The sequence below is a fragment of the Oryctolagus cuniculus genome, chromosome 16 (assembly GCF_964237555.1).
Source record: "Oryctolagus cuniculus chromosome 16, mOryCun1.1, whole genome shotgun sequence".
NCBI lineage: Eukaryota > Metazoa > Chordata > Mammalia > Lagomorpha > Leporidae > Oryctolagus > Oryctolagus cuniculus.
Window position 1 is genome coordinate 27,679,795 of NC_091447.1, and position 27,889 is coordinate 27,707,683.

At 43.1% G+C, this 27,889-nt stretch overlaps 1 protein-coding gene across 8 annotated transcripts in view; it reads right to left on the bottom strand.

The window, feature by feature from the left end:
- The window catches only part of ELMO1 (engulfment and cell motility 1), a 573,401-nt gene that overhangs the window by 443,704 nt on the left and 101,808 nt on the right, over positions 1–27,889 (bottom strand). For all 8 annotated transcript variants that reach the window (XM_070059727.1, XM_070059724.1, XM_002713762.5 and 5 more), the window contains exons 3-4: positions 5,365–5,405; positions 4,307–4,379 (exon numbers count right to left, since the gene is read on the bottom strand). In XM_070059727.1, the coding sequence (XP_069915828.1) occupies positions 4,307–4,379; positions 5,365–5,405 (114 nt within the window). The remainder of the gene's footprint in view (positions 1–4,306; positions 4,380–5,364; positions 5,406–27,889) is intronic.

Genomic DNA, 27,889 nt, shown 5'->3' on the forward strand with positions numbered 1-27,889 from the left:
CCCCTGCCACCCATGCGAGAGACCCAGATGGAGTTCCTGGCTCCTAGCCTTGCACTGTTCCAGACCTGACAGTTGCAGCCATTTGGGGAGTGAACCAGAGGATGGAAGATCTCTCTGTCTCTCCTTTCTCTTTGTCACTCTGCTTTTCAAATAAATAAATAAATACATCTTAAAATAAAAAATAAAATGAAATGTCTATTCTAGAGAAGGCTATTGCCTGATAGTCACAAAGACACACAAAGTGGTTTCAGTAAAAAGGCAGGAACTGATAAACCACGCTGGGGCCGCTCCCAAGGATGTAGCCAGGAAATACTGAAACCAGAGTTGGAAATCAGGACTGGAAGCAGCTCCCTCTCCACCTCCTCTGATTCCCTCGCAGGCCTTCCTTCTGTCTTATCTCTGAGTGCCAGTCCTTTCTGGAGACAGGTTTTATCTGCGTCCCTATGGCTGTCTCCCGCAGCATGGTAATAGAATCCATGCAACCATCTCCCAGGGTGGCATGCACACTCTCAGGGGAACAAAATCCTGTCTGCCCAGCAACTGAGAAGTCGAGGGACTGCCTAAGAGCCCAGAGCACTTAGGAAGTGGAAATGACAGAAGAGAGGGTGCTCTCCCATACAACCAACCCCACTTGGGCCAAAGACTCCCTACGGCCAGCTTTGCAGAAGGGGCTTAGCTTATCTCTGCAATTACAAGATAAGGAATGTATCCAAGTTAGACACTGCTGATACATCCCCAGTGAGATTTCCTACATTCTGCTACAGGAGACCTATCAACAAGGAGGAGCCAAGTACAACTCCAGTCATAGTGAAAGGTCAGTTCCACAGGACAGCACAAACTCAGAATGTTTCCTCCACTGTGTCTCATGCTTTGTGCAGACCCAGCAGCCCACACTCAGGCTTACAGAGGACAAGGCAATTTTCCTGTTTACCCAAAAAGAATAGGATTAATGCAATCATACTGTTTCAGGCAGCCATTTAATCCATACCAAAGGCAAACAAAACGCAGTTTGTGAACCCTGAGTGAGTGGAAGATTACCTGTTTTAACTTCCCCCAAGTTACCCTCATAAGGAAGCCACAGACTAAAGCTGACAACCAACACTCAAAGCCTGAAACTTCCTGTATTTAATTTTCTGAGCCGTCAGCACCCCATCCCTGACCCACTGTCAGCAAAGAAACAGAATCAGAAACAAGTCAGGGTCAAGGCGGCAGGTGCAGAGGGATTTTCAGAAGTGGCCTCCAGAGCTCTGGCTCTCACCCACCTGGGTCCCAGCCCCAGCTTGGCCACTTCTGATCTGCATGACCTATGTGAGTTCTTGTGCCACATCTCCCACTCTCACTTTTCTCATTGCAAACACCAATACTAATACCCGCATTACTGGACGGTGATGAGGGTAATACCCTAAAATATTTAATTTCAGTGTTTGCTCATTAGAATCTTATTGCAAAGATCAATTCTGCCTAAATTTACAGTTCACTTTTCAGTTTCATTTTTGTCCTTTTTCTCCCCTCCCCACCCCCGACATCTCTGAAATGTATGTTTCTGAGACAGAATAGAAACTTGCAAATAGCTGAATCTTAAGTTTCTCTAAGGCATTTGCAAGTTATGCTTTTGCTATGTAACATGACATTTTCCCCACTGCACTAAAAGAACCCGAGTTAATGGCCCAAGAAGCAATGAAGACTAAGACTACTTGAGAAAATGAGTTTGAATAACATGAGAAAAGTAAGGGAGGGGCCTTCCGGAGGATCTGAGAATCACAAGTGCCCCTCAGTTGTAAATTTGTTTGCTTGTGAGACCAGGGCTGGGGGATGGTTTTTTCTCCTTTGAAATCACAGGTAAGTTTTTTTTCTTTTAATCTTTCACAGAGAAAGGGAGACTATCTCATCTGCAAGCAAAAATCAGAAACTAACAGAATGCAAAGTTTCAAAAATTAGTCACTGGTTACCATGGCAATGCAAATATTACCTAACAACTCAATGGGCTGTAAGTAACCAAGATGGTGCTAAATACATTATTTTAAGAATGGAAAAAATTCGCTATTTTTAGGAATACTTGCAAGGAACGAGATGAGACTGAGCAGCAGACCAAGGGCAGCGTAGGTCTGACCCTGCAAAACCCAGATTCCCAGTCTCCTCCCACCCTGTGGGTGTCCTGCTCTGGGTCTCTCTCTCTCTCTCTTTCTCTCTCTCTCTCTCTCTCTTTCACACACACACACACACACACACATGCACGCACGCACACGCAGCTGTGCCCAGTAACAGCTGCAGGAGGAAGAGCAGTGACATTTTATTTACAAACAAAGGGCTCCGGTCAGGAAGAGGACTCATCTCAGTCCCTAAATTTTTAATAAAAGAATAGTCTCTGCCACTACTGTGGCAGACTCGGGTGGGCAGCCTCTTACATTAAAGGTAAACATTTTCTCTGGCAATATGAGATTTTCCAGAAAATGGCTAATATGAACTTCAAAATATTAATTTTCCCCTTTTTCTCAGTAGTTGGAATTATCTGAGTAGATGTGAATTTTAATTAGGAAAAAAAATCATATGCATTATAAATGTTATTAATTTTTAAGTTATTCTAAACAACAAGCCCTGGAGCAGTGTCTCTCTGAGTGGTCCCTGGGTATTCCATACCAGAAGTCCCTGGGGTGCTCCTTAGAACGCAAAAAGCCTACACTGTATGCAAGGCATATTTGATTGGAGTCTCTGGGTTGGAATCTAAACTTCCACATGTTTGAAAGCTTCTCCGTGTGGTCTTTACGTTCTCTAAAGCCTGAGAACCTCATGGTTAGTCATCACCAATACACTGAGGTCTCCCAGACAGCCACAGGGGTCACAAGCCACACACTACTCAAAGGCAGGGCTTTTGATGACTTGGTGGCTTTCTGACCACAATCCATTGTAATTGTATAACCCAGAACAATCTACATTTATTTTATATGTGGGTGTATGAATCAAATATTTCATATACAACACAAGTGATTCCACTGTATTACATTCCAATCTCTAAAGGTCTCACAGTCAACTGAATTGGTTTCACTACCAAGTACTTGGAGACGAATGGAACCATGGTGATACCTTTAACAGCTAACTGTTTATATCCTCTTCATCTCCCCAAGAATATCATGAAAGTTACATGGGTGCAGTTTAAAATATATTAGAGATACTAAGAAAAAAGAAGACAGGAAACTAAATGTTTATGAAATGAATCAAAGGGGAACTTAAATGAAAAGCCTGCCAGGAAATCCAGTCCACAGGTTAACTCTCAGCTTTCTGGCAACCAGCGTGAAGGGGAAAACACGATCAGTTATAAAATTCCCAGTGCCCATTTGAAAAGAACAAAGCAGTTAGTGAGAAGCATTGCCATGCCTCTGCTGGCACCTTCCTGCTGAAACAAATGCCCTGCCCTTGCCATATTCTTTAGGGTAAAGCAAGTGAGTCTCCCATGGAGTAGGGTCCTTGTTCCTGCCTCAATCTCCTAGCACCACCTGATTCACAGATTAAAATTATCCTCAATCTAGGGACTGCAGATTGGGATAGACAAAGCCTGCTGGGTCGTGGGGCCTGAGGTCACCTGACTGTCCTCACAGAGCATGATGTACTCACTTCCATTCAGCACTGGCCACCTTGCTGTAAGCACAGCTGCTTGCCAGTCTGTCTGTTCCTTACCTCTCTGCCAACTCACAAGGTTATCATTTCCAGGAAGACAACATTGGCCCCGATGTATTTCAGTGAGCTCTTCAGAAAACTGGACTGAATGCTAAAATACTCTAGGACCATTGTAGTCTTCACGAACCCCTCCTTCTCCTACAAGCTTACTAAAGCAAGCTAAAAATCACCCTAGAAAAAAACGAAGGTTCCCAAGAGCTATAAAACACATAGCACCCACACACGCCACATGTCAGAAAGTGTCTTATCACTGTTTTAAGTACTTGAAGCAAGAGTTACAGGCGGCTTTGGGGGAGAAATTCTGAGAAAGGAGAGCTAAACTTAGCCATTAAGCATCAAATCAATTCTTTCAGCAAGCAATAAGAAAGAGGAGTAATTAACATATTCACTACTGGAAGGTAAATGCAGTTTCTAAGTAGGACTTGGAAATGTAGTTGGTCTTCACTCCTGAATGGGCTAAGTATTGTCTTGCTGAAACTAAAAGAGCAGTTGTTTGCTTTAAGACCCTGTTTTCATGGATGACAGAGATGTAAAATTTAGATCAGCATGTCTAGTCCTGAACAGCAGAAACATCAGTCATGATTTACTTCCCTTAAATATAAGTTTCCCAGATTAAATAACGTGGTGGACCTACCTTTTCGGTGATATAGAAGTTTGAACTATCGGCATGTTGCAGCGCAAAATACTCATGGTTGGCAAGAGACCACCTTAAAAATACAAGTATAAACTGATCAGTGAAACCAAAGTGGTTATTTTCACTTTTATAAGGTGAAATAAATTAAAATCCTTGGGACTGGATTCATGCCAGTCCAAATACACACCAGAATGCAGTGCCTAAAACAAAATGACATTAGCCCACCTTTTGCTACTCTGAGACCACCCATTTCATACGTGTCTGTCTAGTCCTTTCAAGTCTATTGTTCACCTGCCAGCAATTCATCTTCAAAGCTTAGGGTGGGGATTTAAATATAGTTTGCTATATTCCACCTTATTTTGAAGGACTGAAGCAGAAAGAGGAAAAGAAAGGAAGTGAATACAATTTATGCTGGTGATTATTTGGCACATTTCAGTTGTCTCTGTATTCTGCATTCCCCAATCAGGATAGTTGATGCAGACTGGAACACTCCAGTTAAATACTCTGGATCCTAGATTCTAGGTAATTCTCTATTCACAGTTCTGCTTTAAAAGCCAAAAAAAAAAAAATCTCCTGCAACTTCTGTAATGTGCTCTTTCTTTGAATTGCTTAGAGCAGCCAGAGAGAAGTAGGAAAGCCACGTCAGAGTGAAACTTCAGGTGGGTGCACAACGGTGCACTGACTGGACTTTGGAACTCTTTCATCTTCTATGGGGACTGGAGTGGTCCTCTCCGTGCATAACAGATGTCTGTATTTAACCTCAGGAACCTTTAGCCTGCACTCTACTGGGGAGGACAAAAGGAACGAGGCAACTTGCCAAAATAGATGAAAACAACCCCACTGTGCACATAACAGTCATTTGACACTTTCTGCTCTTTGAGGAATAATAGTGAATTCTGGGTAGATATAAGTGCATAACTTTTACAGGGTAACTTTTCGTGACGTTGGGCCGGTCAAGTGGTGACTTGTGATAATAGTCACCGTTCCACTAGCAATCTTGGATTTGCCTGCCAGCTGACAGATGAGGGTCCCTAGGGTGAATACTGAACAACACTCACCCGTCACAGACTTCCTTTATTATTGCAGACAGTGGTTTTCTCTGCAAAATAAAAAAGGAAAGATTTTCTGTTAGTTTCATTTCATCATTTCAAATTTAAAAAGAAGAAGAAGCCTTAAAAAGTTACCTAAGCAAGAATTTACATTTGCTATTCTTAGTGGCTGCCAACGAGTCTCTTATTTTTCTCAAGGTAACAATCTACCAGTCATCACCACTACATTTATTAATGATTGATTACCCTTTGGGCCCTTTTTTCTTGTATCATATTTAATTCAGCTGCATTAAAATTAGGATGTTCAAAAATCTCACAGGCAATGAAAACCCCCAAGGTCAAGTCAGAACCAGAGTTGCTCAAGTAGTACATGAGCCAGGGAAGCAGTGGCTTAGTTTTATGCAAACAAGCTTCAATTCATGATATTTTTATGAGAACCTGGGGCAAATGGAAGATGAGCCCTTGAAAAACTGTTTCAGCAAAGTACATGGAATTCCTCCCCCAAACACAGCCCCGATACATACCAATCTCAAAGCAGCTTGGGCCCTACACACTCAAGTAATGAAACCGTGACACCATGTGCCGTGGTGTCAACTGGCGGCTGACCACAGCTGTGCTCTGGCACTCCACAGCCACAGTTGCACCCTGCCTGCCCCCCCACCCCCCCAGACAGAAGGAATGCAGCAAAGGGACACCCCAGTTCCCCTAGAGATGTCAAAACTCTTTCTGCTTTGGATGCAAACAGATCCTGTCTGTCTCTTAGGGCAGCATACAGTGTGTCAACCAAAACATCTAATTGCACACAAGAAACAAAAGAAGAAGACAGGAAGAGAAATCAGAGAAGTAGAATATATGGCCCTGGATTTTCAGATATAGCATAGAAAAGCCATGCATAAATATAAATATAGTCTGCCATCCTCTGTGAGGCCTCTTTGGGCCTGCTCAAAGCTCCAACGCAGTGCACAGTGCCCCTCCAGTGAACTCCCGCTCACTGGAGCTCCAGGCTCTTGGCCATGTTTACCACCAAAAGAATGTTCAAGGACAAAAAGATTGCCTGTGCCTATACGTGCAGTTGGGGGAAAGGGGAGACTTAAAATTGTTGAGGGGTGAAAAAATGTTGGGTATAATTTTGACATCCTGAGTCAATCTGCAATAGAATCAAATTACAAAGGCTGACTGAGGGCACAGGTATGTGGCTCTGTGGTTAAGTCACTGGCCCACACGCCGTATCAGAGTACCTGAGTTTGAGTCTTACCTTCTCTACTTCCAATCCAACTTTCTGCTAATGCATATCTTGGGAAACAATGGATGTAGTACTTGGGCCCCTGCCACCCACATGGGAGACCCAGATGAAGTACTGGGCTTCTGGCTTCAGGCTGTCACAATCCTGGCTATTATGGACTTTGGTGAGTGAACCAGCAGATGATTCTGCCTTTCAAATAAAATGAAAACAAATTTTAAAAAAATGATTATAGGGTTCTATAATGAAATTACACATTAAATATGCCCTTGGCCTTTTCAAGAACCTGTTCATTGTTGATGGGGTAGCTGTGAGCTGTGAGGGAGATATGTTCTCAAATCCAAATGGTACAGGGACTTCAAAAATGAAACTTTTCCCATGAGATGAGCATGTTGCACTTCCACCTGTCAGAGACCCCTCTAGACTACTGTTAGGTGATCAGGCCCTATCAGCAAGTCTCCTGGGACCAGATCTTACTACTTTCACCCTCAAAACTGAAATACAGAAGCAGGCATTGCAGCACAGGGAGTTAAACTGCCAGGTGGGATCCCTACATCCCATAACTCAAAACAGAGTGCCTGATTTGAGTCCCAACTACTTAATCTCTTATGCAGCTCACTGCTAATGCAACCCTGGAAAGTGGCAGATAACGTGGTCAATGACAGCTTAAATGCTTGAGTCCTGCCACCCATGTAAGAGAGCTAGGAGGAGTTCTAGGCTCCTGGCTTTGACCTAACCCAGCTTTGACTGTTGTGGGTATTTGGGGAGTGAACCATAGATGAAAAATCTCTCTCCCTCTCACTCCCTTTCTGTTGCTCTGCCTTTCAAATGAATAAACTGAAACATAAGCAACAGTCCAGATTGCCATCTTAAATTACATGGAAATAGTGCATCAGATCAGGAAGGGTTGCTCTTGAGGTAGGTGAAGGTAGGCAATTGTTCCCAGAGTCAAATTTCTTAGCTGAGGGCCCCTTGAGGAATAACTGGGACTTTAATACAGGTCTGATTCATAAAATCAGGATCAAGTTTTAAAAGACAGACATCTCTGGGGTACTATTATACCTAGAATATTCTGAAGTTGGATATACAAAAGGAATAAAGACCATGGAAATACAAAGCTTAGAGATTTAATAGAGAAAGATTAAAGAAAAACTAAACCACAGAGGGAAAAGAATCGTGGTTAACCGAACACCCATAATGCAGCCTTGCCAATTAAAATGAATGTTATGTAAGGACAGCCTCATCACCCACATCCTGGCCCTTCCGCACCAATCAAAAGTTAACCAGCATTACCGTAACCCAACTGCAATTGCCCTTCCACAGTTCTCACCTTCCTCTAACCATCTGGGTAATTTCATACTATCACTACTCCTTCTCTTTGAAGCCCCCTGGTCAGAGCCTCTATGATACAGCACAACCTGAATATACTTCAAGTTCATGGAAAATGGAATGAAAATAGAAGTTTGTTTTGCTGCAAACAATTCTGAAATTCACACTTATGTCTAAAAGTTCATGGAAAATATGTATTATGAAAAAACTATGCATGGATTTCAAACAGTTTTTGCACCAAAATAAACATCTTTCCATGAACTTTTTGAAGTGTCATTGTATTTCCTTCATTCTCCTCCATTTATAAGCAATTCTTCAATAAAGTCCAACAAGTCCTCCAGGGTTCCTCTGTGACCTTTAGCCTCTTAACCCCAAGTTTCTGTTCTTGTCTTCTCTGCCTTTACTGAATCACTCACTCTCTCAGGAGTCTCATTCACTTCAACTGTCCTAAGCACTCTCTTGCAAATCTGACAGTTCGCTAGAGGTCACACTGTAGCTCTCCTTCAGGTAAGTTATGAAATATACCAAGAGAATCAGCACTCACCAGTCACCTACCCCTCCATCCACCCTGAGCAGCACACACCAGCCTCCAGTTCTCCTCCCCACACCACACCATGATTTCTGTGCTCTCATAAAGACACCTTTGCTACCCAGGAATACCATGAACCTTCATGTCTTTATTCTTCGGCTATACTTTGTTATCAAGGTGTGTAGCCTTCTCCTGTGTGGTGCACACAGCATGACTTCTCATCTTCTAACTGTTCTGATGAACTCCTGGCTTTCCTCATTCCAACCCCTGTTGTCTGATGAATCCTCCCTCACCAAACTCCAATCTCATCACCATTCATTAGGTTTCTCTAAAACCAGTGCCTTCCTTAAGAACCCTCCCAGTAACTACTTGCCATAAATTTCCTATTAAATGTTCCACAGGTAAATCAATTCAAACTCACATCTTCCATTGGTTCCTCTCCTCAACTTGCCTACTTTCAGCCATTCTTGCAGGCACCTTTCTAGAGGTTTGTCCTTGCCTTCTAATTCTTCTTCTTCTTTTCAAGATTCATTTATGTATTCAAAGAGTGAGAGAGAGAGAGAGAGAGAGAGAGAGAGAGAGAGAGAGAGAGAGAATCTTCCATCTGCTGGTTCACTCCCCGAATGGCCGCAACAGTTGGGGCGGGACCAGGCTGGAGGCTGGAGGCTGGAGCCTGGAGCCAGGAGCTTCTTCCAGGTCTCCCACATGGGTGAAGGGGCCCAAGCACTTAAACCATCTTCTGCCGCTTTCCCAGGTGCATTAGCAGGGAGCTGTACAGGAAGTGGAGCAATCTGGACTCAAACCAGCGCCCATATGGGATGCCAGCATCACAGGCAGCAGCTGTACCGGCTACACCACAATGTGGCCCCCTTCTCGTTCTTCTTTACCCAGTCCTGTGACATTAACATTGATAAGACACTAACTCTCATTGTTGCCTCCTCCATAGCCTTTCTCCTCTTTATCCTTTCCAGACCCTTCCTACCACTTTTATTCTCAGGATCTCATCTCCACATCTCTACAAAGAAGTCTCCACATTTCTAGGTTCTTTTTCTCTGATCCCCATGTCAACAACAATTAGACATAATTAGACTTTCCCCATAAGTTTGCTCATGTCACTGTTTGGCTCCAATATCCTCCACGGGTCCCCACTGACTATCATATTAGTGTCAAAATGATTACAAAGCATAAATCCTTATCTTGTCATCCTTGGCTTTCTACAATCTGCTCTAAAGCAAGTCTACAATTCTGTACATGTTCCCCATGCTTCTGAATAATATTTTAAAGCTTCACACACACAAAACACACACACACACACACCTGCACACTTTCACTTATGACATTTGGTCTACTGAGCAGTCTTCCTTCTGTTCCCCTCTAACACTGAACTCTCACCTATCACTTAACATCCGTGCCAAAGCCACCTCCAATGTCCCCCAGATAGATGTAATTATTCCCTTACATTAAGTGAATCATGCTTGAGGACTCTGTATATTTGCTTGTCTTCTTGTCCCTTGAGAACAATGCATCCTAACTCATTTCTGTAACCTTCCCCATACCTACCCATCAGTACTAGTTACCACAGTATGTAGGTGCTAACAGAGATGGAAAATTCATGCATTTACTAACTTCCCATTAATAAACAAAACAAAAACATACAAAGCAAGCTACTTTAAAGGGAAGCTTGGATTAACCAGTCCATTTCCCACTTCCTACTACGTAAACCACTGCTGGGCTGTTCTAAGCAGCTGCTGGCCATAAGCTATGAGACACGTGCAAGCTGTCACTACTCCCTACACAGAATCATCCCCTAGGAGTTAATGTGATTCATGACTTGGAAGAGCACTTGAGTGAGGCAGCTGATGAAGAATGAATTCCAACAGATGATAAAACAGATATTGGTCAAATGACTGTCATCATCAGTAAGCAGTCTACTCTCATAAGCAGAAAGACTGACCAAGATAACCAGTGTTCAAAACACTAGTCCGGTATCACTTCCTGCATCAAGCCCTCAGTTTGATAGGAACTCATTATCTGATCAGTAAATTCCAAGCTAAACACTAGCTTTGCCCATGGACTTTTTAGTTAACATTTGCCCAGGAGATTATATAACATGTTTCTATCTGTCCACTTCTCCAAGATTTGAGAGTACAGTGACGTGAATAAAACACTGATTAGCTTTCTGTAGACTCACCAAATCATTTGCCTCCCATTTCCCTGAGAGAAAAAGCCCAGGAGAAAAGAAAATTCAGTCTAAAACAATGAAAACTGGTTCTTCTCCCTGTGACTGCATCAACCTTAAAGGATCTAAAAGCTTCCATATTCTATTTTACAGCATTTGGTTTTAGATAATTGATGCAAAATTATTTTAACCGCCTCAGTGTATTTTCAAAACTTATAAAAATCGTAATGAAATTCTTAAGCCTTTTGTGCTGAAGGTCAGACTACTTCCTTGGATTCAACAGTGAGCTGAGGTCAGAAGAGAAAAGATATTTTTCACTATAAACTGAAGGCTAGACAATTACCAGATTTCTGTGTGCACAAATAGCCCCCAAACCACACTCCATTCCTGTTCCCTTTGGCCATGGTGAGACCATCTTGCAGCATATGAAAGTATGTCTTCATATTATATTATTCTGGAAAATGTTAAATGTTTGCAAAAAAAATTTGTTAAATGAAATATGCAATTCTAGATGAAACTATCTGGCAATGTACTACGTATCAACAGCTACGCTCCAGGAACAGCCCTCTTCAAGGATGTATTCCCTTCCTTATATCAGAACTCTTATTCTCCAAAAGGGTTCGTTAGCTTCCTTAAGACACTGAGTCCAGCAAACTCATTTCCTATACAAAAAGATGTTTGCCTTCTTTTCATAAAATAAGCTAGATTCCTGAAAATGAACAAATTGTCTAGTAGTTCATTTGTAGCCTCCATCTCTGGCAATACTCTCTTCTCAGCCCATTCCTTACAGTAAGTGTTAGTCCTTGGCTCCCCCCGCCCCGTACTTTCTCCCTCCCTTGAATAAAATGCTGGAGTCACAAATGCCTGAACCATGCTTCATACTTGGACTCTTTTTGCAAGCTCTGCTCCTGCATAACCCCTTGTGCAGACCCTTGGATCCACATGGATGTCCTGCAGCTCTGCCTTCAAACTTAACTTCAGCTTTCTTTACTATAGTACATCTCCTTCTGCCTCTTTTTTCTCTCTCAAAAAATATGATCATTTTCCTACTCAGGGCACGTGTTCATTTAAGGCACCAGACAACGCCCAGGAAGAACTCCTGATTGTCTAGTAAGGAGATACCCAGTGAGGCCTGCTGGGAGACTCCTTCCCAGGGAAACCTCAGCTGCTGACCCCGACTCCAGTCCCCCTCCGCACTGTCCCACCTGTGATGAGCTCCAGGGTACTCCTGCCTGTTGGTCAAGGCACCTGGCTTAGCACCTTTACTCAGTCCAAATGCTCACCTCGGAGCTCTCCAGTCCATGGCTCCCATATTTCTGCCTTGACACTGGTGTGCTGAGGCTGGCAGCACCCTAGCCAATGTGCCCACAAACCTGTTAGCAGCTAAGGGTGGTGGGCTACAGTTCTCCACTTCAACATCCACTGCTCAGGCCCATGACACAGGTGTCGCCCCACCCCCAAAACAAAAAAGGTGGCTCCACTGGAGATTTGTTCACTCCAAATGTGTCTAATCCTATGGAAAAAAAATGCCCATGACATGATATCACATAAATGGACCCCAGAAAAACACGTGGAAGGAAGACTTTGTATCAGCGACTTGCTTTGTCTACATCTTCCCTCAATTGTGAGTTTTTGAACACCCTTAGGGAAAGACTTCTGGGACTGAATCCCTAGCATCTGCAGTCCCTAGCTTTGTAATCTTGGGCTCACTTCTCTTCTAAATGATGCCACTTTCTCTTCTGTAAATGAGGATCAAAGCAGTCCCTTGCACATAGCAGTGTTGTGAAGATTAATTGAGATAAAGATGTAAAATTCTTGAAACAGAACCTGGCACAAGTAAGATATCACATAAATGCAACCAATGAATACGTTCTTTGGTTTGTTATATCCCCTGGTTGGACATTTCACGGGCACTTTAAAAACATGGTTGATTAAAGAAATTAAATAAATATATGAATGAACATTCAGCTCCTCCTCCTCTGGAGGTTAGAAAGACTCCAGCCCTCAGTGCCGCCTTTGGCACTTGCCTCATCCTGGTCTTTATTCTTGGACTCACGGATGTGTGTCTTGTCATCTAGATTACACTTGCCTTGATGGCAGAGAGTGCCTCTGAGACACGGTCACCTGGCAGGTACGTGGGACAGGGTCTTCACAGGGCATGCAATTAATGAACACTGACTAAGAATATGTCTTCTTTCTTCAAGCCTCCAGAGTCTTTCCCTTGCTTCTGGATTCTGTCTGACTGCCACCAGGGCTCAGAAAAGCAACTAAAGACAGAACTCAGCAGGTGGAGGGTAGAAGCAAGCCCCAGTTCCCATCTCTCGGCCGCCCTCCAGCAGGGCATCGCCTAACAGTCCTTGAATTGCCAGACTGTTTTTCCACAAAGACATAAAGTTTGTGGTCCGAGGCTATTAAAAGAACCCGGCAGATGCTTTATTCTGACACTTTGAGGCAGCACAACACAGCACTTGGGATTCCACTTCACTTTTATAGATGGAAACTCATGGAACATATTCTGCACAGCGGTTATGAGTAATGTTGGCCCAGGAAGAAAAGAAACCCAGCTTCCCCATGTCAGGACACCACTGAGAAAGGATACGCATGTTGACTACAGCCGGCACGATCTGACCGGCAGAAACCTTGATGTACAGTAACCCATCAGGTTCCCAGAGGTGCCTTGTGTCACTGTGTCAATGACACCGCTCACTGTGTAATAATTTTAATCTTCTCCAGTTACTTATCATTATGACTACTCTCTACACTCTGAGCCATGTACAAGGTACTTCAAAAAAATCTGGAAAATTCAAAGAAAATTTATTTGAGTTTAAAAAAAACTGAAATCTATGCAAAGGAGGGGTCTTTAAAAAGTCCACAAAAAATAAATATTATGAAAAAAAAATAACTTTGCAGGGATTTTTAAGTTATTTCACCAAAATAAACTTATCTTTTAATTCCATTTTTTCAAGTGCTTTCTGAAGTTTCCTCTCATGTCTTATGGGCTGCAAAGTGATGAGTGTATACTCTCTAACTCTCTCTTCTTAACAACAGCCTACTGAATCCAAAAGATAATGATAAAACCCGCTTTCCTGAGGCAAATGAAGCTGGTTCTTGGAAAGCAAGTATTTTGACAACAGTTGCACTGTGAATCATTGACACAAGATTCCGGTAATTATCAAAAGTGTCAAGGTGCTCACAACAACCTCTCCAGAGTAGTAAAATCACATGTCATGTCAAGTTTAAGAATTGAAAGATGACAGACTAATGCCATCTTTTCCTTGACAAATGATGATGACTGTCAAAAACAGTTTACTAAAAATGACTTGTTTCAAGCTTCATGGAACTAATTAAACATTACACTTCACCAAGGTAAAGTACAATGTGTGTTGTAAAAATAACTGGACCATGATGATGAGAAAAGGCATAAATAATTAGCACCCAAATGTATTAGCAGGTTAAAAACATGCAGGCCTGTGTTCTCCTTTAATATTTTAACATAAGAGAGAAATTCAGGAAGTTCATGGAAAATAGAATTAAAGATAAGTTTATTTTGTTGCAAAAAAATCTGGAAATCCATCCATACTAAGCATCTTCAAAAAGTTCGTGGAAATGTATATTACAATAAATTTATGCATAGATTTTAAAATGTTTTGCACCAAAACAAACTTTTTAAATTCCACTTTCCATGAATGTTGTGAAGTATCCTCATACTTCTAATCTGTAGAAACTTAATTCCCTCAATTGGAAGAGAAACTGCAACATTAGAAAATGACAGAAATATAGAGATGACCAACACAAAAAGAAAATATTACTTGTGTCAATTATGATCCTTTTGTGATTTGCCATGCTAGCTACTTTATATAGTCCCATATCATTGGGATATCATCCTAATATTAGTCGTTTCCAAGAAATATTTCCAGAAGACTCGAGAGTCACCAGCAGGCCATTTTATTCCACCACATGCTTATAATCAAGTGTTCTCTTTTATGTGGAAGTAAATGGTTCACACTGTGAATCAATTCAGGTGTTGTGGTCTCCTTCTATGTGAAATAATCTATTTATTTGTGTCAAGTTCATAACCATATTTATGTGCCTGGTTTGAAATAAAAAGTCAGACAGTTCAGTAGGATAAGTAGAAATGACTACCAACTGTGATGAATAGAATGTTAGCAGACTAGGGGAGTAGATATGAGAAAGCCAGATAAACTCTGAGGTTTCAAGTTCAATGTAAACACAAGATTATGAAGGTTCATCAACAGAAAAGAAACTGAGATTTGAAGTAAGACAGCAGTCAAAAGGGTAACTGAGGAAATTGTGACAAAAGAAACATTAAGTGAGCTCACATCTTTTATTTAGTTTTATTTTTTTTTCTTTTACTTCTGTCTCTCTTCATTAAATAGTTGGCAATGGTATGCTCAGACACATGCCAGCAGGTAGTAGAGGGATCTGGGCTTCCAAGGTAAGATTCCAAGTCTCAAAAACACACCTCATTAATGTGAGTGTGGCAATCAATGGTAGAATCATAGCCTTAAAGAAAAACAAGTTTTTTCAGAAAGGGTCTGAAGTATGAAAAAATATCCACAAACCAATGCTCTTTTTCCAAAACCTCTCACTTTCAACATCAACCTATACTTTTATTCTCTATGGTAAATAAAAACTACAAAAGAACACTTGATTAAGTTCCCACACAGACCAAAACAGATATGAGGCCAATCATGCATAGCTAAATGGATGTTCAGACTGTGTATGAAGAAGTTGGAAAAAAAGGGCAAGTCACAGGCAAAAAGTGCCCATAGAAAATTCTTGAAAACTTGGACCTCGGGGTAGTGTTGTGGTGTAGCAGGTTAAGCCACCAACTGCATGCCGGCATCCTATATGGGCACCAGTCTGTGGCTCGGCTGCTCCACTTCAGATCCAGTTCCCTGCTAAAATGCCTGGTAAAGCAGCAGAAGATGGCCCAAGTTCTTGGGCACCTGCTCCCATCTGGGACACCTGGAAGAAGCTCCTGGATCCTGGCTTCAGCCTGGCTATTGAGGCTAATTGGGGAGTGAAACAGCAGGTGGAAGATCTCTTCTCTCTATGTCTGTCTGTCTCCCTCTCCTTCTCTCTCTCTTTCTAACTCTGCTTTTCAAATAAATAAATAAATCTAAAAAAAAAAAAAAGTTTGGTCCCTTCATAGGTTTTTAATATAAGATGTATATGCACAAATAACAGGGCTTACATTGGATCACTTAAATAGACAAATTGACCAGTGGATCAAAACTCAAGGGAAATACAAGAGAAGATGCTATGTGGACAATTTATCTATTTTCATTTGTTAAGTTTCTGTGAAGAATATGAATGTCCCCTACATAGTCCTCTAGCTTGGTAGGTATCACAACCATCTGTCCAGTTGTTCATACCAGAAAGCTTGGGATCACTTTAAACATCCAACTCGACCTTATGCCTCCACTCTAGTAAATCACCAGTTCCCTGAAAAGGAAGTATGTTCATGTATTTGGCTCGTATTTCACTCCTTCCCAACTTTCTTGTCACCATTGCAGGCCATGGCATGGTGGTTTCTTGTCTGGATTACAGGAAGAGCAACCTAATTGGCCTCTCTTATCCCATTTTACTTCTCACAAAGTAATTCTCAAATTGAGACCTTCTAAAAGTTACGATCGCCGCATCCTGTCCCTGCTTAGAACCCTTCCATTCTGTCTCTCGTGGACAGAGTATTAAGTCCATACAGCGCCTCACGGGACAGCCTCTACTCATCCAGCAGCCAAATCCAGAAGCCCTGGTCTTTCTCAGTGTCAAATTTTCCTTCAACTCCAAATGAGTAAGATATTAGCCAGGATTTGCTGAAATATTATCTTTCTGCCATTCATTCTTTTCTTTATGAGAAAAACTGCCAATTGGATCTAGGTTGGAACTTTTTGCCTTTTTCAGCACAGTTTGGCATTTATATTTTTCATTCTTTCTATCTTTTGTGCTATGTTCTGGATGAATCTCTCATATTCAGTCTGCAATTTACCAATCCCATATTTAGCCAAATCTACTCTATGGTTACTTTGACTGTGTGATTTATCTTTTTTGCTGCTGTCATAGGGTTTATTTATTTATTATTTTTCTTTTATTTAAAAGGTAGAGTGACAGAGAGAGAAAGACAGGGTGACAGAGCTCTTCCATCTGCTAAGTTCAATCTCCAAAGGCCCACATGAGCCAGCACAGGGCCTGGGCAAAGCCAGGAAGCCAAAACTCCGTCTGGGTCTCCCAAGGTAGGTGGAAAATACTTAAGTACTTGAGCCATCGCATGCGGCCTTACAAGGTGTGCATTCATAGGAAGCTGGATTGGAAGCAGAGGGGAGCCTGCAGATCCTGCACTACAATACGAGATGCAGGCATCCCAAACAGCACTTTACCAATGTGCCACAATGCCTGCCCATATTGTAGAGATCTTGCTATACTTAGGAAATCGGAGAAGACCATGCCTGTCTACTTTACTTTCACTTCTAATATTTCTAATTGGTTCTTTCTCATGTCTACCTGTTCTCAACGTATGTCTACCTGCTTGTGTTCTTGAGCTCCCGTTTGTGTGGATATCATGTTCTCACTTTTAAAGAAGGCTGACACATAGTCCCGGTCAGGGCGCCGGATTCTGTCCCAGTTGCCCCTCTTCCAGGCCAGCTCTCTGCTTGTGGCCAGGGAGTGCAGTGGAGGATGGCCCAAGTCCTTGGGCCCTGCACCCCATGGGAGACCAGGAGAAGTACCTGGCTCCTGCCATCGGATCAGCACGGTGCGCCGGCCGCAGCACGCTGGCCGCAGCAGCCATTGAGGGTGAACCAACGGCAAAGGAAGACCTTTCTCTCTGTCTCTCTCTCTCACTGTCCACTCTGCCTGTCAAAAAAAAAAAAAAAAAAAAAAAAAAAAAAAAAAAAAAAAAAAAAAAGAAAAGAAAAGAAAGAAAGAAAAAAAGAAAAAAAAAAGGCTGACACATTAATTTTTAAGCTTCCTCCACACAAGCAGGACAGGAGAGATAAAGACCCACCAGATACAAGTTTGCTGTGATAACTGGGAGGCAAGGCTGAGGGACAGTGAAGAACGGAGAAGGATGTAAGGTTTCAGCTTGAGCAAATGGGGTGTGTGTTTGCACCCAACACCAGGAAGAGGAAAGCATGAAAAGAAGAAACCGCGTGGGTTTGGGGCTGGGAGAACAATGAGGGTGTTTTGCATGCACCGAGTTTGAGGCACACAGGATATCTACAGAGGCACCGCAAAAAGGCAGATGGATAGATGCTTGTATAGGTCAGGAGGTCAAGGGAAAAGTGTCAGCCGGAAATCACAGGCATCTTGTGATGATGAGGCTGATAAATCCAACAGCACCACGAATGGGCCCCAGAGTAATGATTCATCTAGAATTATTCTGAAAATGACCATGAATTCTCTCAGTCATTTGACTATCTTTTGTTTATAAATGGCCTTAAAGGAAGGGCACATATTGATCTTTGGAAAGTCCACTGACGAAATGTAATCTTATACTTAAGAATACATGGTGTGGATAATGGAAGGGATGTCCTCCGTGGTGCCACGCCCTTTCATAACTTTATTTGTCTATATTAATGCACAGAAAATGTACAAGTACCACCTATCTTCTTTGCTCAACATTCACTGTCAGAAGCTTAGCATGTGCCAGGCACTTTTTTAGGCACTGGGAACACAGCTGGTCCATGCACAGCCTCACACAATGAGTTACAATGTTACCAAGTGTAGCCCCCACAGGATGTCACAGTGCAGATGGCAAGGGCCCTCCCTCTAGCCTCAGGAGGCCAAAAAGGCCCTCTATGAAGGATTTACACTTCATCTGAGATGGAAGAATGAGTTGGCATTAAGCAGGGACATGAGGGGTATAATGTCCAATTAGGAAAAGTCATATTTGCAAAGACTCTAAAGAGCAAAGGAATTTGAGTTGATACAAGGAGAGAAAGTTGCCACCTGTTGAGAATCCAGAGTTGGGGTCCTGGGGTTTGGGGGGGGGGGGCATAGTGGCTCTAAGCAAGGCTGGTGATGTAGGCAGGGGCTGGGAGTAACAGGGTTCCATGGCAAGGAAGCCTGGACTTTATTCTAAGCGCAGTAGAGGAGCCACTGAAGAAGGCTGAGCTGGGAGAATGGATGGGGGAGGAGCAAGACCGGAGGCCCGGGAGCTGCTGTGATGCACCTGCAGTTGCCCAACGGGGGTAAAGCTGGCACTGAGGATGGAGAAAGGTGGACCAGGGGAAGAACCATTTGCGACTGAGATCTGTGCAGACGAAGGGATTCCCAAGCATCCTGGCGACCCACTGGCTGCCACAGATGGATCTCTAAACAACAAAATTGGAAAAGCACAGTCCTAATTTCCCTCAGGCTTCTCCCATCTCCTCCCAGTCCTGGGCACACTGCACACAGGTCTACACTCTCTTAGCATAAAGCACAAGATGCCTTTATCCAGGACAAGCTGCCTCTTCCTGGGGACCCAGAATCCTCCTTACTGAAGTCTATGTATTTATATACCTAACAGAGATAAATGAATCATAAGGTATGATATGCATAAAAGAATCTAGAAAAAGACTGTGCCCTCAGTTGCTCAAATTTCCCTTAGTCACAGTCTTGTGAAGGGAAGCAGAATAAAAGAGAGCAGCTTCTCCACCTACCTAGAAAGCAAACTGGAATCTGCAGCTCATCCTCAGAAGAGGGGAGTGATAGGGTTCTTGCTCAGCCGAACTCAGATCTCAGCTGAGGGCACAAACGCATCTGCTGTCTTTCTCTTCCAAAGCACGGCACACCCTAAGATATTATGAGGCTGCACAGACTCTATATCACATAAAAAGAGAGCGCCGAAATTGGAAAAGGAAGCAACCCAGGCGCTTCCTCTGAAAGGAAGTTTAAGAAACAGCTGTTATATTTCCAAATCCAACTGTTGCAAGAATCGGATGAGGATAACAATCCCTCCCCCAATATCATCCCACCTATGATGGCAGCACAAAAGCAGTAGTACACTATCACGCTGGCCTTATCACGCCTCCCTTACCAGAACGAAGTGAGCTCCTGGAGGTGCTGTATTTGTACTACATGCTGAGCACGGGGAGTCTAAGAATTACTAAGACCATTTTTTTTCTTGATGCAGAAATTGAGGCACTGTGGCCTCCAAGGGACTCACTAGAAGTTACTGTGGGAGCAAGAGACACCAGCATCCAGAGCCTCACAGCACTGATTCCCAAATGTAGGTCCAACCACATGAGCATCACATCAGGGAAGCTGGACAAAAACAGGAGTCCCTGACCTCGAACCACATGCACGAAATAATCCTCTGTATTTTAAATGTCTCACGGGTGATTCTGAGGTAGAGCCAAGTGTGGAGCCCCTCATTTAGTTCATTCTCAATGGGAGGAAATTTTGTCCACTGCCCAGGGAACATCTGGCAAAGTCTGAAGACAGTCTGAGTTGTCACACCAAGGGGAGGGGTATCACTGACTTCTAAGCTAAGGAGAGGAGGCTGCTAATATTCTGCTCTGTGCAGGACAGCCCTCACAGCCCAGAACGCCAATAGTGCTAAAGTCGAAAAATCCTCATCTGATCCAACTGCTCGGGAAAAGCAGGAAAATAACGTGACTTTTCATTTCTGCAGTGCAAGGTTGAGCCTTTCAGAAATTTTCTTTCTATGTGAACTTAAAAGACCAATTTGAATTCAAACCCTTTTTTGTGGAGCTCAACTGTCTTTCACCAGGCAATCAATATTTAAATTTTGGGAATTAACTGTTTTTCAGGCTAAAGAGCTGGCTTTAATGCATTTAAGGGAGACTGTGTACTGTTGGTTCCAGTCTTGTCTGAAAAGGTGAGAAGCTTGTCCTATTCTATTCTATTCTATTCTTGTACCAGACAGAGGAACTACAAGTGGATTCAATGGTTACCATTATTAGGTAGAGGGCTGAGTGATTATCTCACAGAGTACCCAGGACAAGCCACCTAGAAGGATATATAAACACTGCCAATTCTTTCTTAGGAAGCAGTAAACATGACCCAAACAGCATATAAGTAGCAGAGCTCAGTGTTTTGAAGTTGTATTTATTTAGTTATTTGAAAGGCAGACTGACAGAGACAGGGGGGAGGCAGACAGAGAGAGAAAGAACCTCTATCAGCTGGTTCACTCCCCAAAATAGCCACAAGAGCCAGGATTGGGCCAGGCCAAAGGCATGAGCCTGGAACTCCATCTGGGTCTCCCACATGGTATAGCAGGAACCCAAGTACTTGGGGCCATAATCTGCAGCCTCCACAGGTGCATTAGTAGGAAGCTGGACTGAAAGCGGAGGAGCCGAGACTCTTAGCCCAGGCACTGCAATATGAGAAGGGGATGCCAGAAGCTGTCTTTGACCCCTGTGCCATGCCACCCACCCCAGAAGAGCTCAAGTTTGAGTCCCTGTCAGTCTACTCTCAAGTCCGTGCTCAGAAGCATCCATGCTAAACTGACTCCCTAAGCACCCAACATCAAACACATGAGCTCTTCAAGGCTCTGCCTGGCTTCAGACGGACGAGTTCCTTCTGTAATATCCAAACTACTCACCGCATTTCCCCAAATTTTCAAGGAAACACGGCCTTTGCTTTAATTGCACTATGTGTCTCTGGAAGTCACGTCGTTAGCAGATGATGCAATGGTCCACGTGTATGCTTGAGCCAAGCTGATATTACTGGGGACCCGGTAAGCACAGGCAGAAAAGACGGGGAGCCTAAAACGGTACTACCCAACAGAAAGATCTGTCAAACAGAAATGAATGTGGGCCAACTGGTGTTAGTAAGTCAGCGTCATATGTAAAGTGTCGATTCTGAACACATATACTACAGGACTTGAGCACTGAGTTTGGGACAGGCTTACACAATTAGTAAACAGTGTTTGTGAGCTGGCATCCTACAGTGCTGGATTCAAATCGACACCTTCCTAGATGAGTCATCTGGGACACACTGATGAACAACTGACAGGTTAGGAAGTGGGGAGTCTAAAGCCAACCTTGTGGGCTGCAGTAAGAGGAGTAAATATGACTGCAGGGCACATATGCTGTGGGCACAGAGTGCGTGCTGGTTAGAAGGCCGTCACTAACACTACGCATACTACTTCTGTTATTATTATATGCATGAGGAGCAGAACTCTACAATGTCAGCTACAAAATCCTGAACACGCTTCATTCAACTGATGGACTTTAAAAGGTCCTGTGTAAAGAAATTCATGCATATTGGATTAGATCTTTAAAATGCTACAGGAATGCGATAGTTGAGGGAAAATTGTAGGTGATCATTTTGTACATTCTTACCTAAGAACACATTCATCTGTGTTTTGTTAAGAGAAATAAATCCCCCATTCATACAGGGGAAAGAGGTACCATTATTATTTTTATGTAAATTTTTCTCTAAGTTTGGAGAATACCAATGTTTTGTTCTTATTATCACTATTTAGAATTCAAACCTATAATCGACAGAAATAGAGATCAAGGTGATGGAACAAAAGATTCAAGTGTATAGAAACCACAGGCTGAACACCAGGAAGAAGTTTATAATCTACCACAAGAGATGTGCACACACAAAGACAAATGTAAATTATAGTATGTGCGGAATATATTAACTCCAAATAAAAGCTACTTGCAAAGAAAATGGCATAAGAAATTAGAAGGCTGGAGAAATGACTGCATGGCAAAGTGATCAATAAAGGTTTCATACAAAGGAAGGCTCCGCGGGGCTTAGCAAAGCCAAGATTTATGTGGGTGGAAAGCAGGAGGATTTGAGCCGAGGACTGTTAGCAGGAAAGTGCAAGAGATGAAAAAGTCTGTGAATACATAGGGACACGCATCTGAAGATTCAGCTTCTACAAAATAGTGATGATCCTTTAGAACTGCACAGAGCTTTCAGATGTCTGCAACCGTGGGTAATGCTGAAGGAAAATATATAAGGGCCACAAAGCATACTAAGGACTCTAGTTTGAGTCTTGGAATCACTATAGAAAGCTCAATAATAACCCATAATAAAGTTTTTTTTAAGTGGGGATGTGATGGGTCTACCAATTATGATGCCGCTTGGGACGTCCACATCCCAAGTCTGAGTACCTCACTTCAAGTCCCAGCTCTGTCCCTGATTGCAGTTTCCTGCTCATGCGCACCCTAGGAGGCAGCAGGTGATGGCACAGAAGTTGAGTTCCTGGCTCCTGGCTTCAGTCTGCCCCAGCCCTGGCCATTGCTGGCATTTGGAGAGTGAACCATAGAATGGTAGTGTTCTCTCTCTCTCTCTCTCTCATAAATAAATAAATAAATAAATAAACTTTGGAAAAAAAGATTTTTTAATGGTGGTCTGCATTTCCAGACCATCTTCAAGGACAACACAACAGTAACAGGACGGGCCAGGCGGGCCTGGAAGCTCAGCACACACCACTCTCCCTGAGGCATCGAGTAGGATCCGCTGCACTTAGATTGAGAATCACCTAGATCTCTTCTCATAGCCAGTTCTGGCCATGAATCTGCTGCACAACAGCCTCTACCAGCATTCCTCTGAGGCACACGAGCAGAGACGCGTTCCCTTGTGGAGACAGCCCGTGCTAGATCTTGAACAAGCTTATTGCCTTGTAAGGAGAGGATGGCGTTCAAAAATGGGGCCGTAAATAACATGCCTCATGATCTCTCCTCCACATGACATAACTTCAAAAAGTTGGCAATACCATGCCCAATTCCAAGATGGGCAATTCCATCAATCATTTGTCTTCCATAGGCAACTGAATGCCTATACAGGGGAATAAGAGATCCATCAAACAGAAATGAATGTGGGCCAACTGGTGTTAGTAAGTCAGCGTCATACGTAAAGTGTCGATTCTGAACACATATACTACAGGACTTGAGCACTGAGTTTGGGACAGGCTTACAAAGAAGGAGAGACAGGTAGCATGCAGGAAATGTCTGCACACTAATCCAATGAGGAGGGAGAATTCAGGCACTAAAGCTTAAAGAAGGGAGGAGGGAGTTTGCCAAGTGCAACCAAGAGGGCGAGAAAAAGCAAGGAGTACATTTGATTTAGGAGATCAGAAGACATTCACGCCATCAAGGAGGACTCTAGAGAGAGGAAAATCTTGTTCATCCAATGATTAAGTAGACACTGAAACAACATGCTGATAACATTTGAATACACGTGTAATGGAAAAAAATAGAATAAATCACACACTAGCAAAGGAGAGTTATAAGATTAAAGGGAAGATTTCCCAAGGTAAGAGCTAAAAGAGGAGATAGGTGGATGGGAAGAGGCCCCAGGTATGATGGAAAGGGTATGTTAAAACATACATGTCACAAAAGAGATGGGGGCGGGAGAAGCCAAGGCCCTGAGACAAAGTAGGAGTACCTGTTCCCTCTTCTGAAGGAAAAGGAAGCCAGGATGGTCAGAGAAAGGCATCATGAGGTCTACGGTCTCAAGCAAATCTATGGTGTCCTGCAGGATGGTCGGAGACAAAGGCAGAGAGGCGTGGGGTAGGAGACCCTGCAGGCTTGACGAGCACATGCAGGGAACAGAAGACCTGTGCCCAGAGATGTTGCTGAGAGGCCTAGAGATAAAAGGAAATATCGTAGAGGGGTGCTCAGGTCCAGTGTGCATCCATGGTGTGAACTGGCGGCACGCCCACTGGGATCCAGTGAGTATCCGAGGTATGAACTGGCTGCATCAGTGGTGTGCACTGGCTGCATGTCTGCTCAGTGTGAATCTTTATTATCAGGTGATGCCCTCCACTTGCTCTTTTACTTTCTCTCCCTCCGAAACATACAAAAAGTCAGGCAGAGAAAGAATAAGAACAGGCTTGGGGTAGGGGGCACTGTTCAAGATGCACAGGCAGGTGGAAAGGAAACCTAGAGTACCAAACGTCCCAATCTAATGTGGCTTTCTTAGCCTAACAGCCATCACGGCTGCCGATATTTGGTAATGACTCTGAGAGAGGCAATGTGCCACATTCTGCTCATATATGTTCTTTAATCTTCACAAAGGCCAAAGAAGTAGCAAATTACTATTCCAACTTTGCAAGACAGAGACCTGAGGCTCACAGAGGCTAACTGAGCCCCTCACAGAAGGCAGGGCTCCAGGTCTTCCAGGGTCTGCATGCTTGTGTCCCGCATCCCCCACTTCCTATGTTGAAACCAAATGCTCTCGTGGAAGGCATCTAGAGGCACAGTCTTTAGGGTCATGAGGTTGGCACTCGTGAACAGAGTTAGTGTCCAGAAGAACGAGGGATGAGGAAGCCTGTTCGCCCTGGCCACCATGTGGGGATGCACGGAGAAGGCACAGTCTTTGCGGAAGGCCCCTCACTGGACACTGAATCCACTGGTGCCCTGATCTTGGAATTCCTGGCCTCTGGAGCTGTGAGCAGTAAGTTTCTATCATTTATAACTTACCAAGCTTAAGGCATTTTGCTACAGCAGCCAAAGGAATTACCATCCTGCCTCTTGGTAGTAGTGCCTCTTGTCAAAGTGTTCAGGGTTCTATGCTCTTAACTGAGAACTAAGCTTCTCAGTAAAGAGTAAATTAACAGAACAGCAGCTAAGGGAGCCTTTCAGCTTTGGTACATCCAGACAACCAGCATCCGTGGCCTCAAGTGGCTCCCCGAGGCCAGAACTCAACAATAGACAGTGAAAGCTGAAGCAGAAAACAGGAGCAAGCTAACTGATACCTCTTCTGAGAGTTTCATGATATGGCTAAATCTATTTGTAAAAAGTCCTAGGGATTTTTCCTGCTTTGTAGAAAGAATTACATCTTCAAAATTTAACAAAGATAAACAAGTCCATCATGGGCAGATGTCCCCTATTATGGCTGGGTTACAGTTTGGGTGCCCTCCAAAGTCCCATGTAGGGGAGCTTCGTCCACAAAGTCTTATACTAATGGATAATTTATTAATGTTCATGGATAATGGTTAAGGATAAGGATAGAAATTAGATCTGATTATGGTGTCTGGGAGGTGGGCCTCGTTAGGTCTTTAGGTCACTGGAGCGTGCCCTAAGAAAATGCTTCTTGCAAGAAAGGGGGCTGTCATAGCTGAGTTGAGCCCAGCTTTCCCACGTCTGGTTCATCAAGTGAGCCTCCCTTCCCATGACTTCTACTCTACTAACCACCACCCTCATCAGATGCTAGAACAAAGGGGCCACCTGATCTTGGAGAGGAAGCCAAAATAAACCTTAATCTTTGCTTGTAGCTCTTCTCCAGCATATCAGTTGTAGTTTAAAAAAAAAATCACCACTTAGGAACGTCCCCTTCTAATTTTTTTTAATTAAAAAAAAAAGTATCCATTTATGTAGTAAACACTGTTCACTAGTCACTGGGCAAGAAGCACTCAAAGACAAAGGAGAGGGATAGACATTCGGTGCAGTGGTTAAGTCTTAGCTTAGGATGCCCACATCCTTGTATCGGAGTGACTGGTTCAACTCCTGCCTCTGCTTCCGATCCAGCTTCCTGCTAACATGCACCCTAGAAGGCAGCAGATGATGCTTCGGGTAGCTGGGTCCCTGCCACCCAAGGTGGAGACCCAGTCTAGGTTTCTGGCTCCTAGCTTTGACCTGGCCCAGCCCTGGCTATTGTGGGCATTTGTGGGAGTCAACCAGCATATAGAAGACCTTTCTTATTCTCTCTCTCTCTCTCTCTCTCTCTCTCTCAATTTAAGAAGGTAAATAAGTAAACACAAGAAAGACAGATTCTTTGAGTCCGGGACCATGAATGTGCACTCTGCACGAGCTCTCTGGGTGACTCTTGTACACTCTCAAGACCGAGCACCACTGGCTCAAATTAGCAGACAGTGACAATGCAAGGAGGTCAACGGAGGGATACTCAGGATTTCAAGAGAACACACAGCAGCAATGCCTAACCCAACTTCTGAAAATACCTTTTAGGGAAATAGTAGCTATCCAGATTAAAATGAAGCAAAGAGCTTTTCAAATGAAACTAATAGGCAATGGGGGGATGGGAGCTGGTTTATGTGTTCCTTATTGAACAAAGTAGATGATTAGGAGAAAACTCAAGTTATCATCATTGCTTCAATTCTTCGTTGCACGTTCAAATACAATTCTAGCAGATTCTGGGTCAGGGTGTCTGGAGAAACACCTGAGACTGCATTTCTAAGGCACTCCCAGGTTATGCCCACATACCTCGTCCTCAGCCACATAATGAGAGGGACTTGGGTCCATGCCCCCATGGAGCCTCATGCAGAGTTCAGAACTCCTGTCCATCTGTAAGGAACCCTCATTCACCTCTTGGAAGCCATTCTCCTCTTAGGCTGCAGCCAAGCCTAATCTTAACTACATTTAGTCTGCATCAAGTATCTCCAAACATTTTTTAAGGTAAAATTCAATTAATTGGCTTTTTCAAACCACACATGAAAAAGAACAGGCCTGTTCCTGCCTGACACACGCATGGGAAACTAGTGAGCATGTCTATGTGTCTGCACTTGCATGGGTTGCTTCTAAAGATCACACACACGCCGAAAAAAACACCTTGGAGATCAACTGACATGACAGTGATGTGCTGATCTGACAACAATTCCCAAAATGTGTTCTTCCTTACATTCAAATTCAAGCTCAACTGATTCTGATTGGACCTCTATATTTCATTCCAATGTTTTTTAAAGACTCACACAATGCAACAAAACACTTGCAATGGTCTTCAAGCAGATAATAAGACCAGGAAAAAATTGCTAAATTATAATCATAAAATAGTGTCTGGAACATAAACAAAGATTGAAGTTGCCATGGTATTCTAACTTTGAAAATGTAGAAAACTATCTAGAATCCTATATTATATGCTTTTTGAGACTTGTAAGTATATATTTAGTCTCGATCCTGTCTTCCTTCAATCATTTCCTCCAGAATGACTATGGTAAAGTGAGGACAAAATAACCACCCTGAGATAACCTATAATCAAACAGTAAATGAGAACCATGCCACACGACTATCAAGACCCGAGCTAAAGCATGCCCTTGTAGATCAAGATCATTCTTATAAATCTTCCTGATTTTTTCTTCACTAAATATTTACTGAGCATTCACTACATGCCACAAAATATGCTAGACACATAGTGAATTTTACCCTCATAATAAAATATAATTGGCTGAGGTCCAAGATTGAGCCTTTCTATGTGAATTTCATGATCAAGCTGCTAATGTAACAAAGCACCAATGTGTTTGGTTGTTTCTGCAAAAAGCCAGGCAGAAAATGATTCTGAAAACTAAAGTTTTGTGTTGCCTATGTGAGAA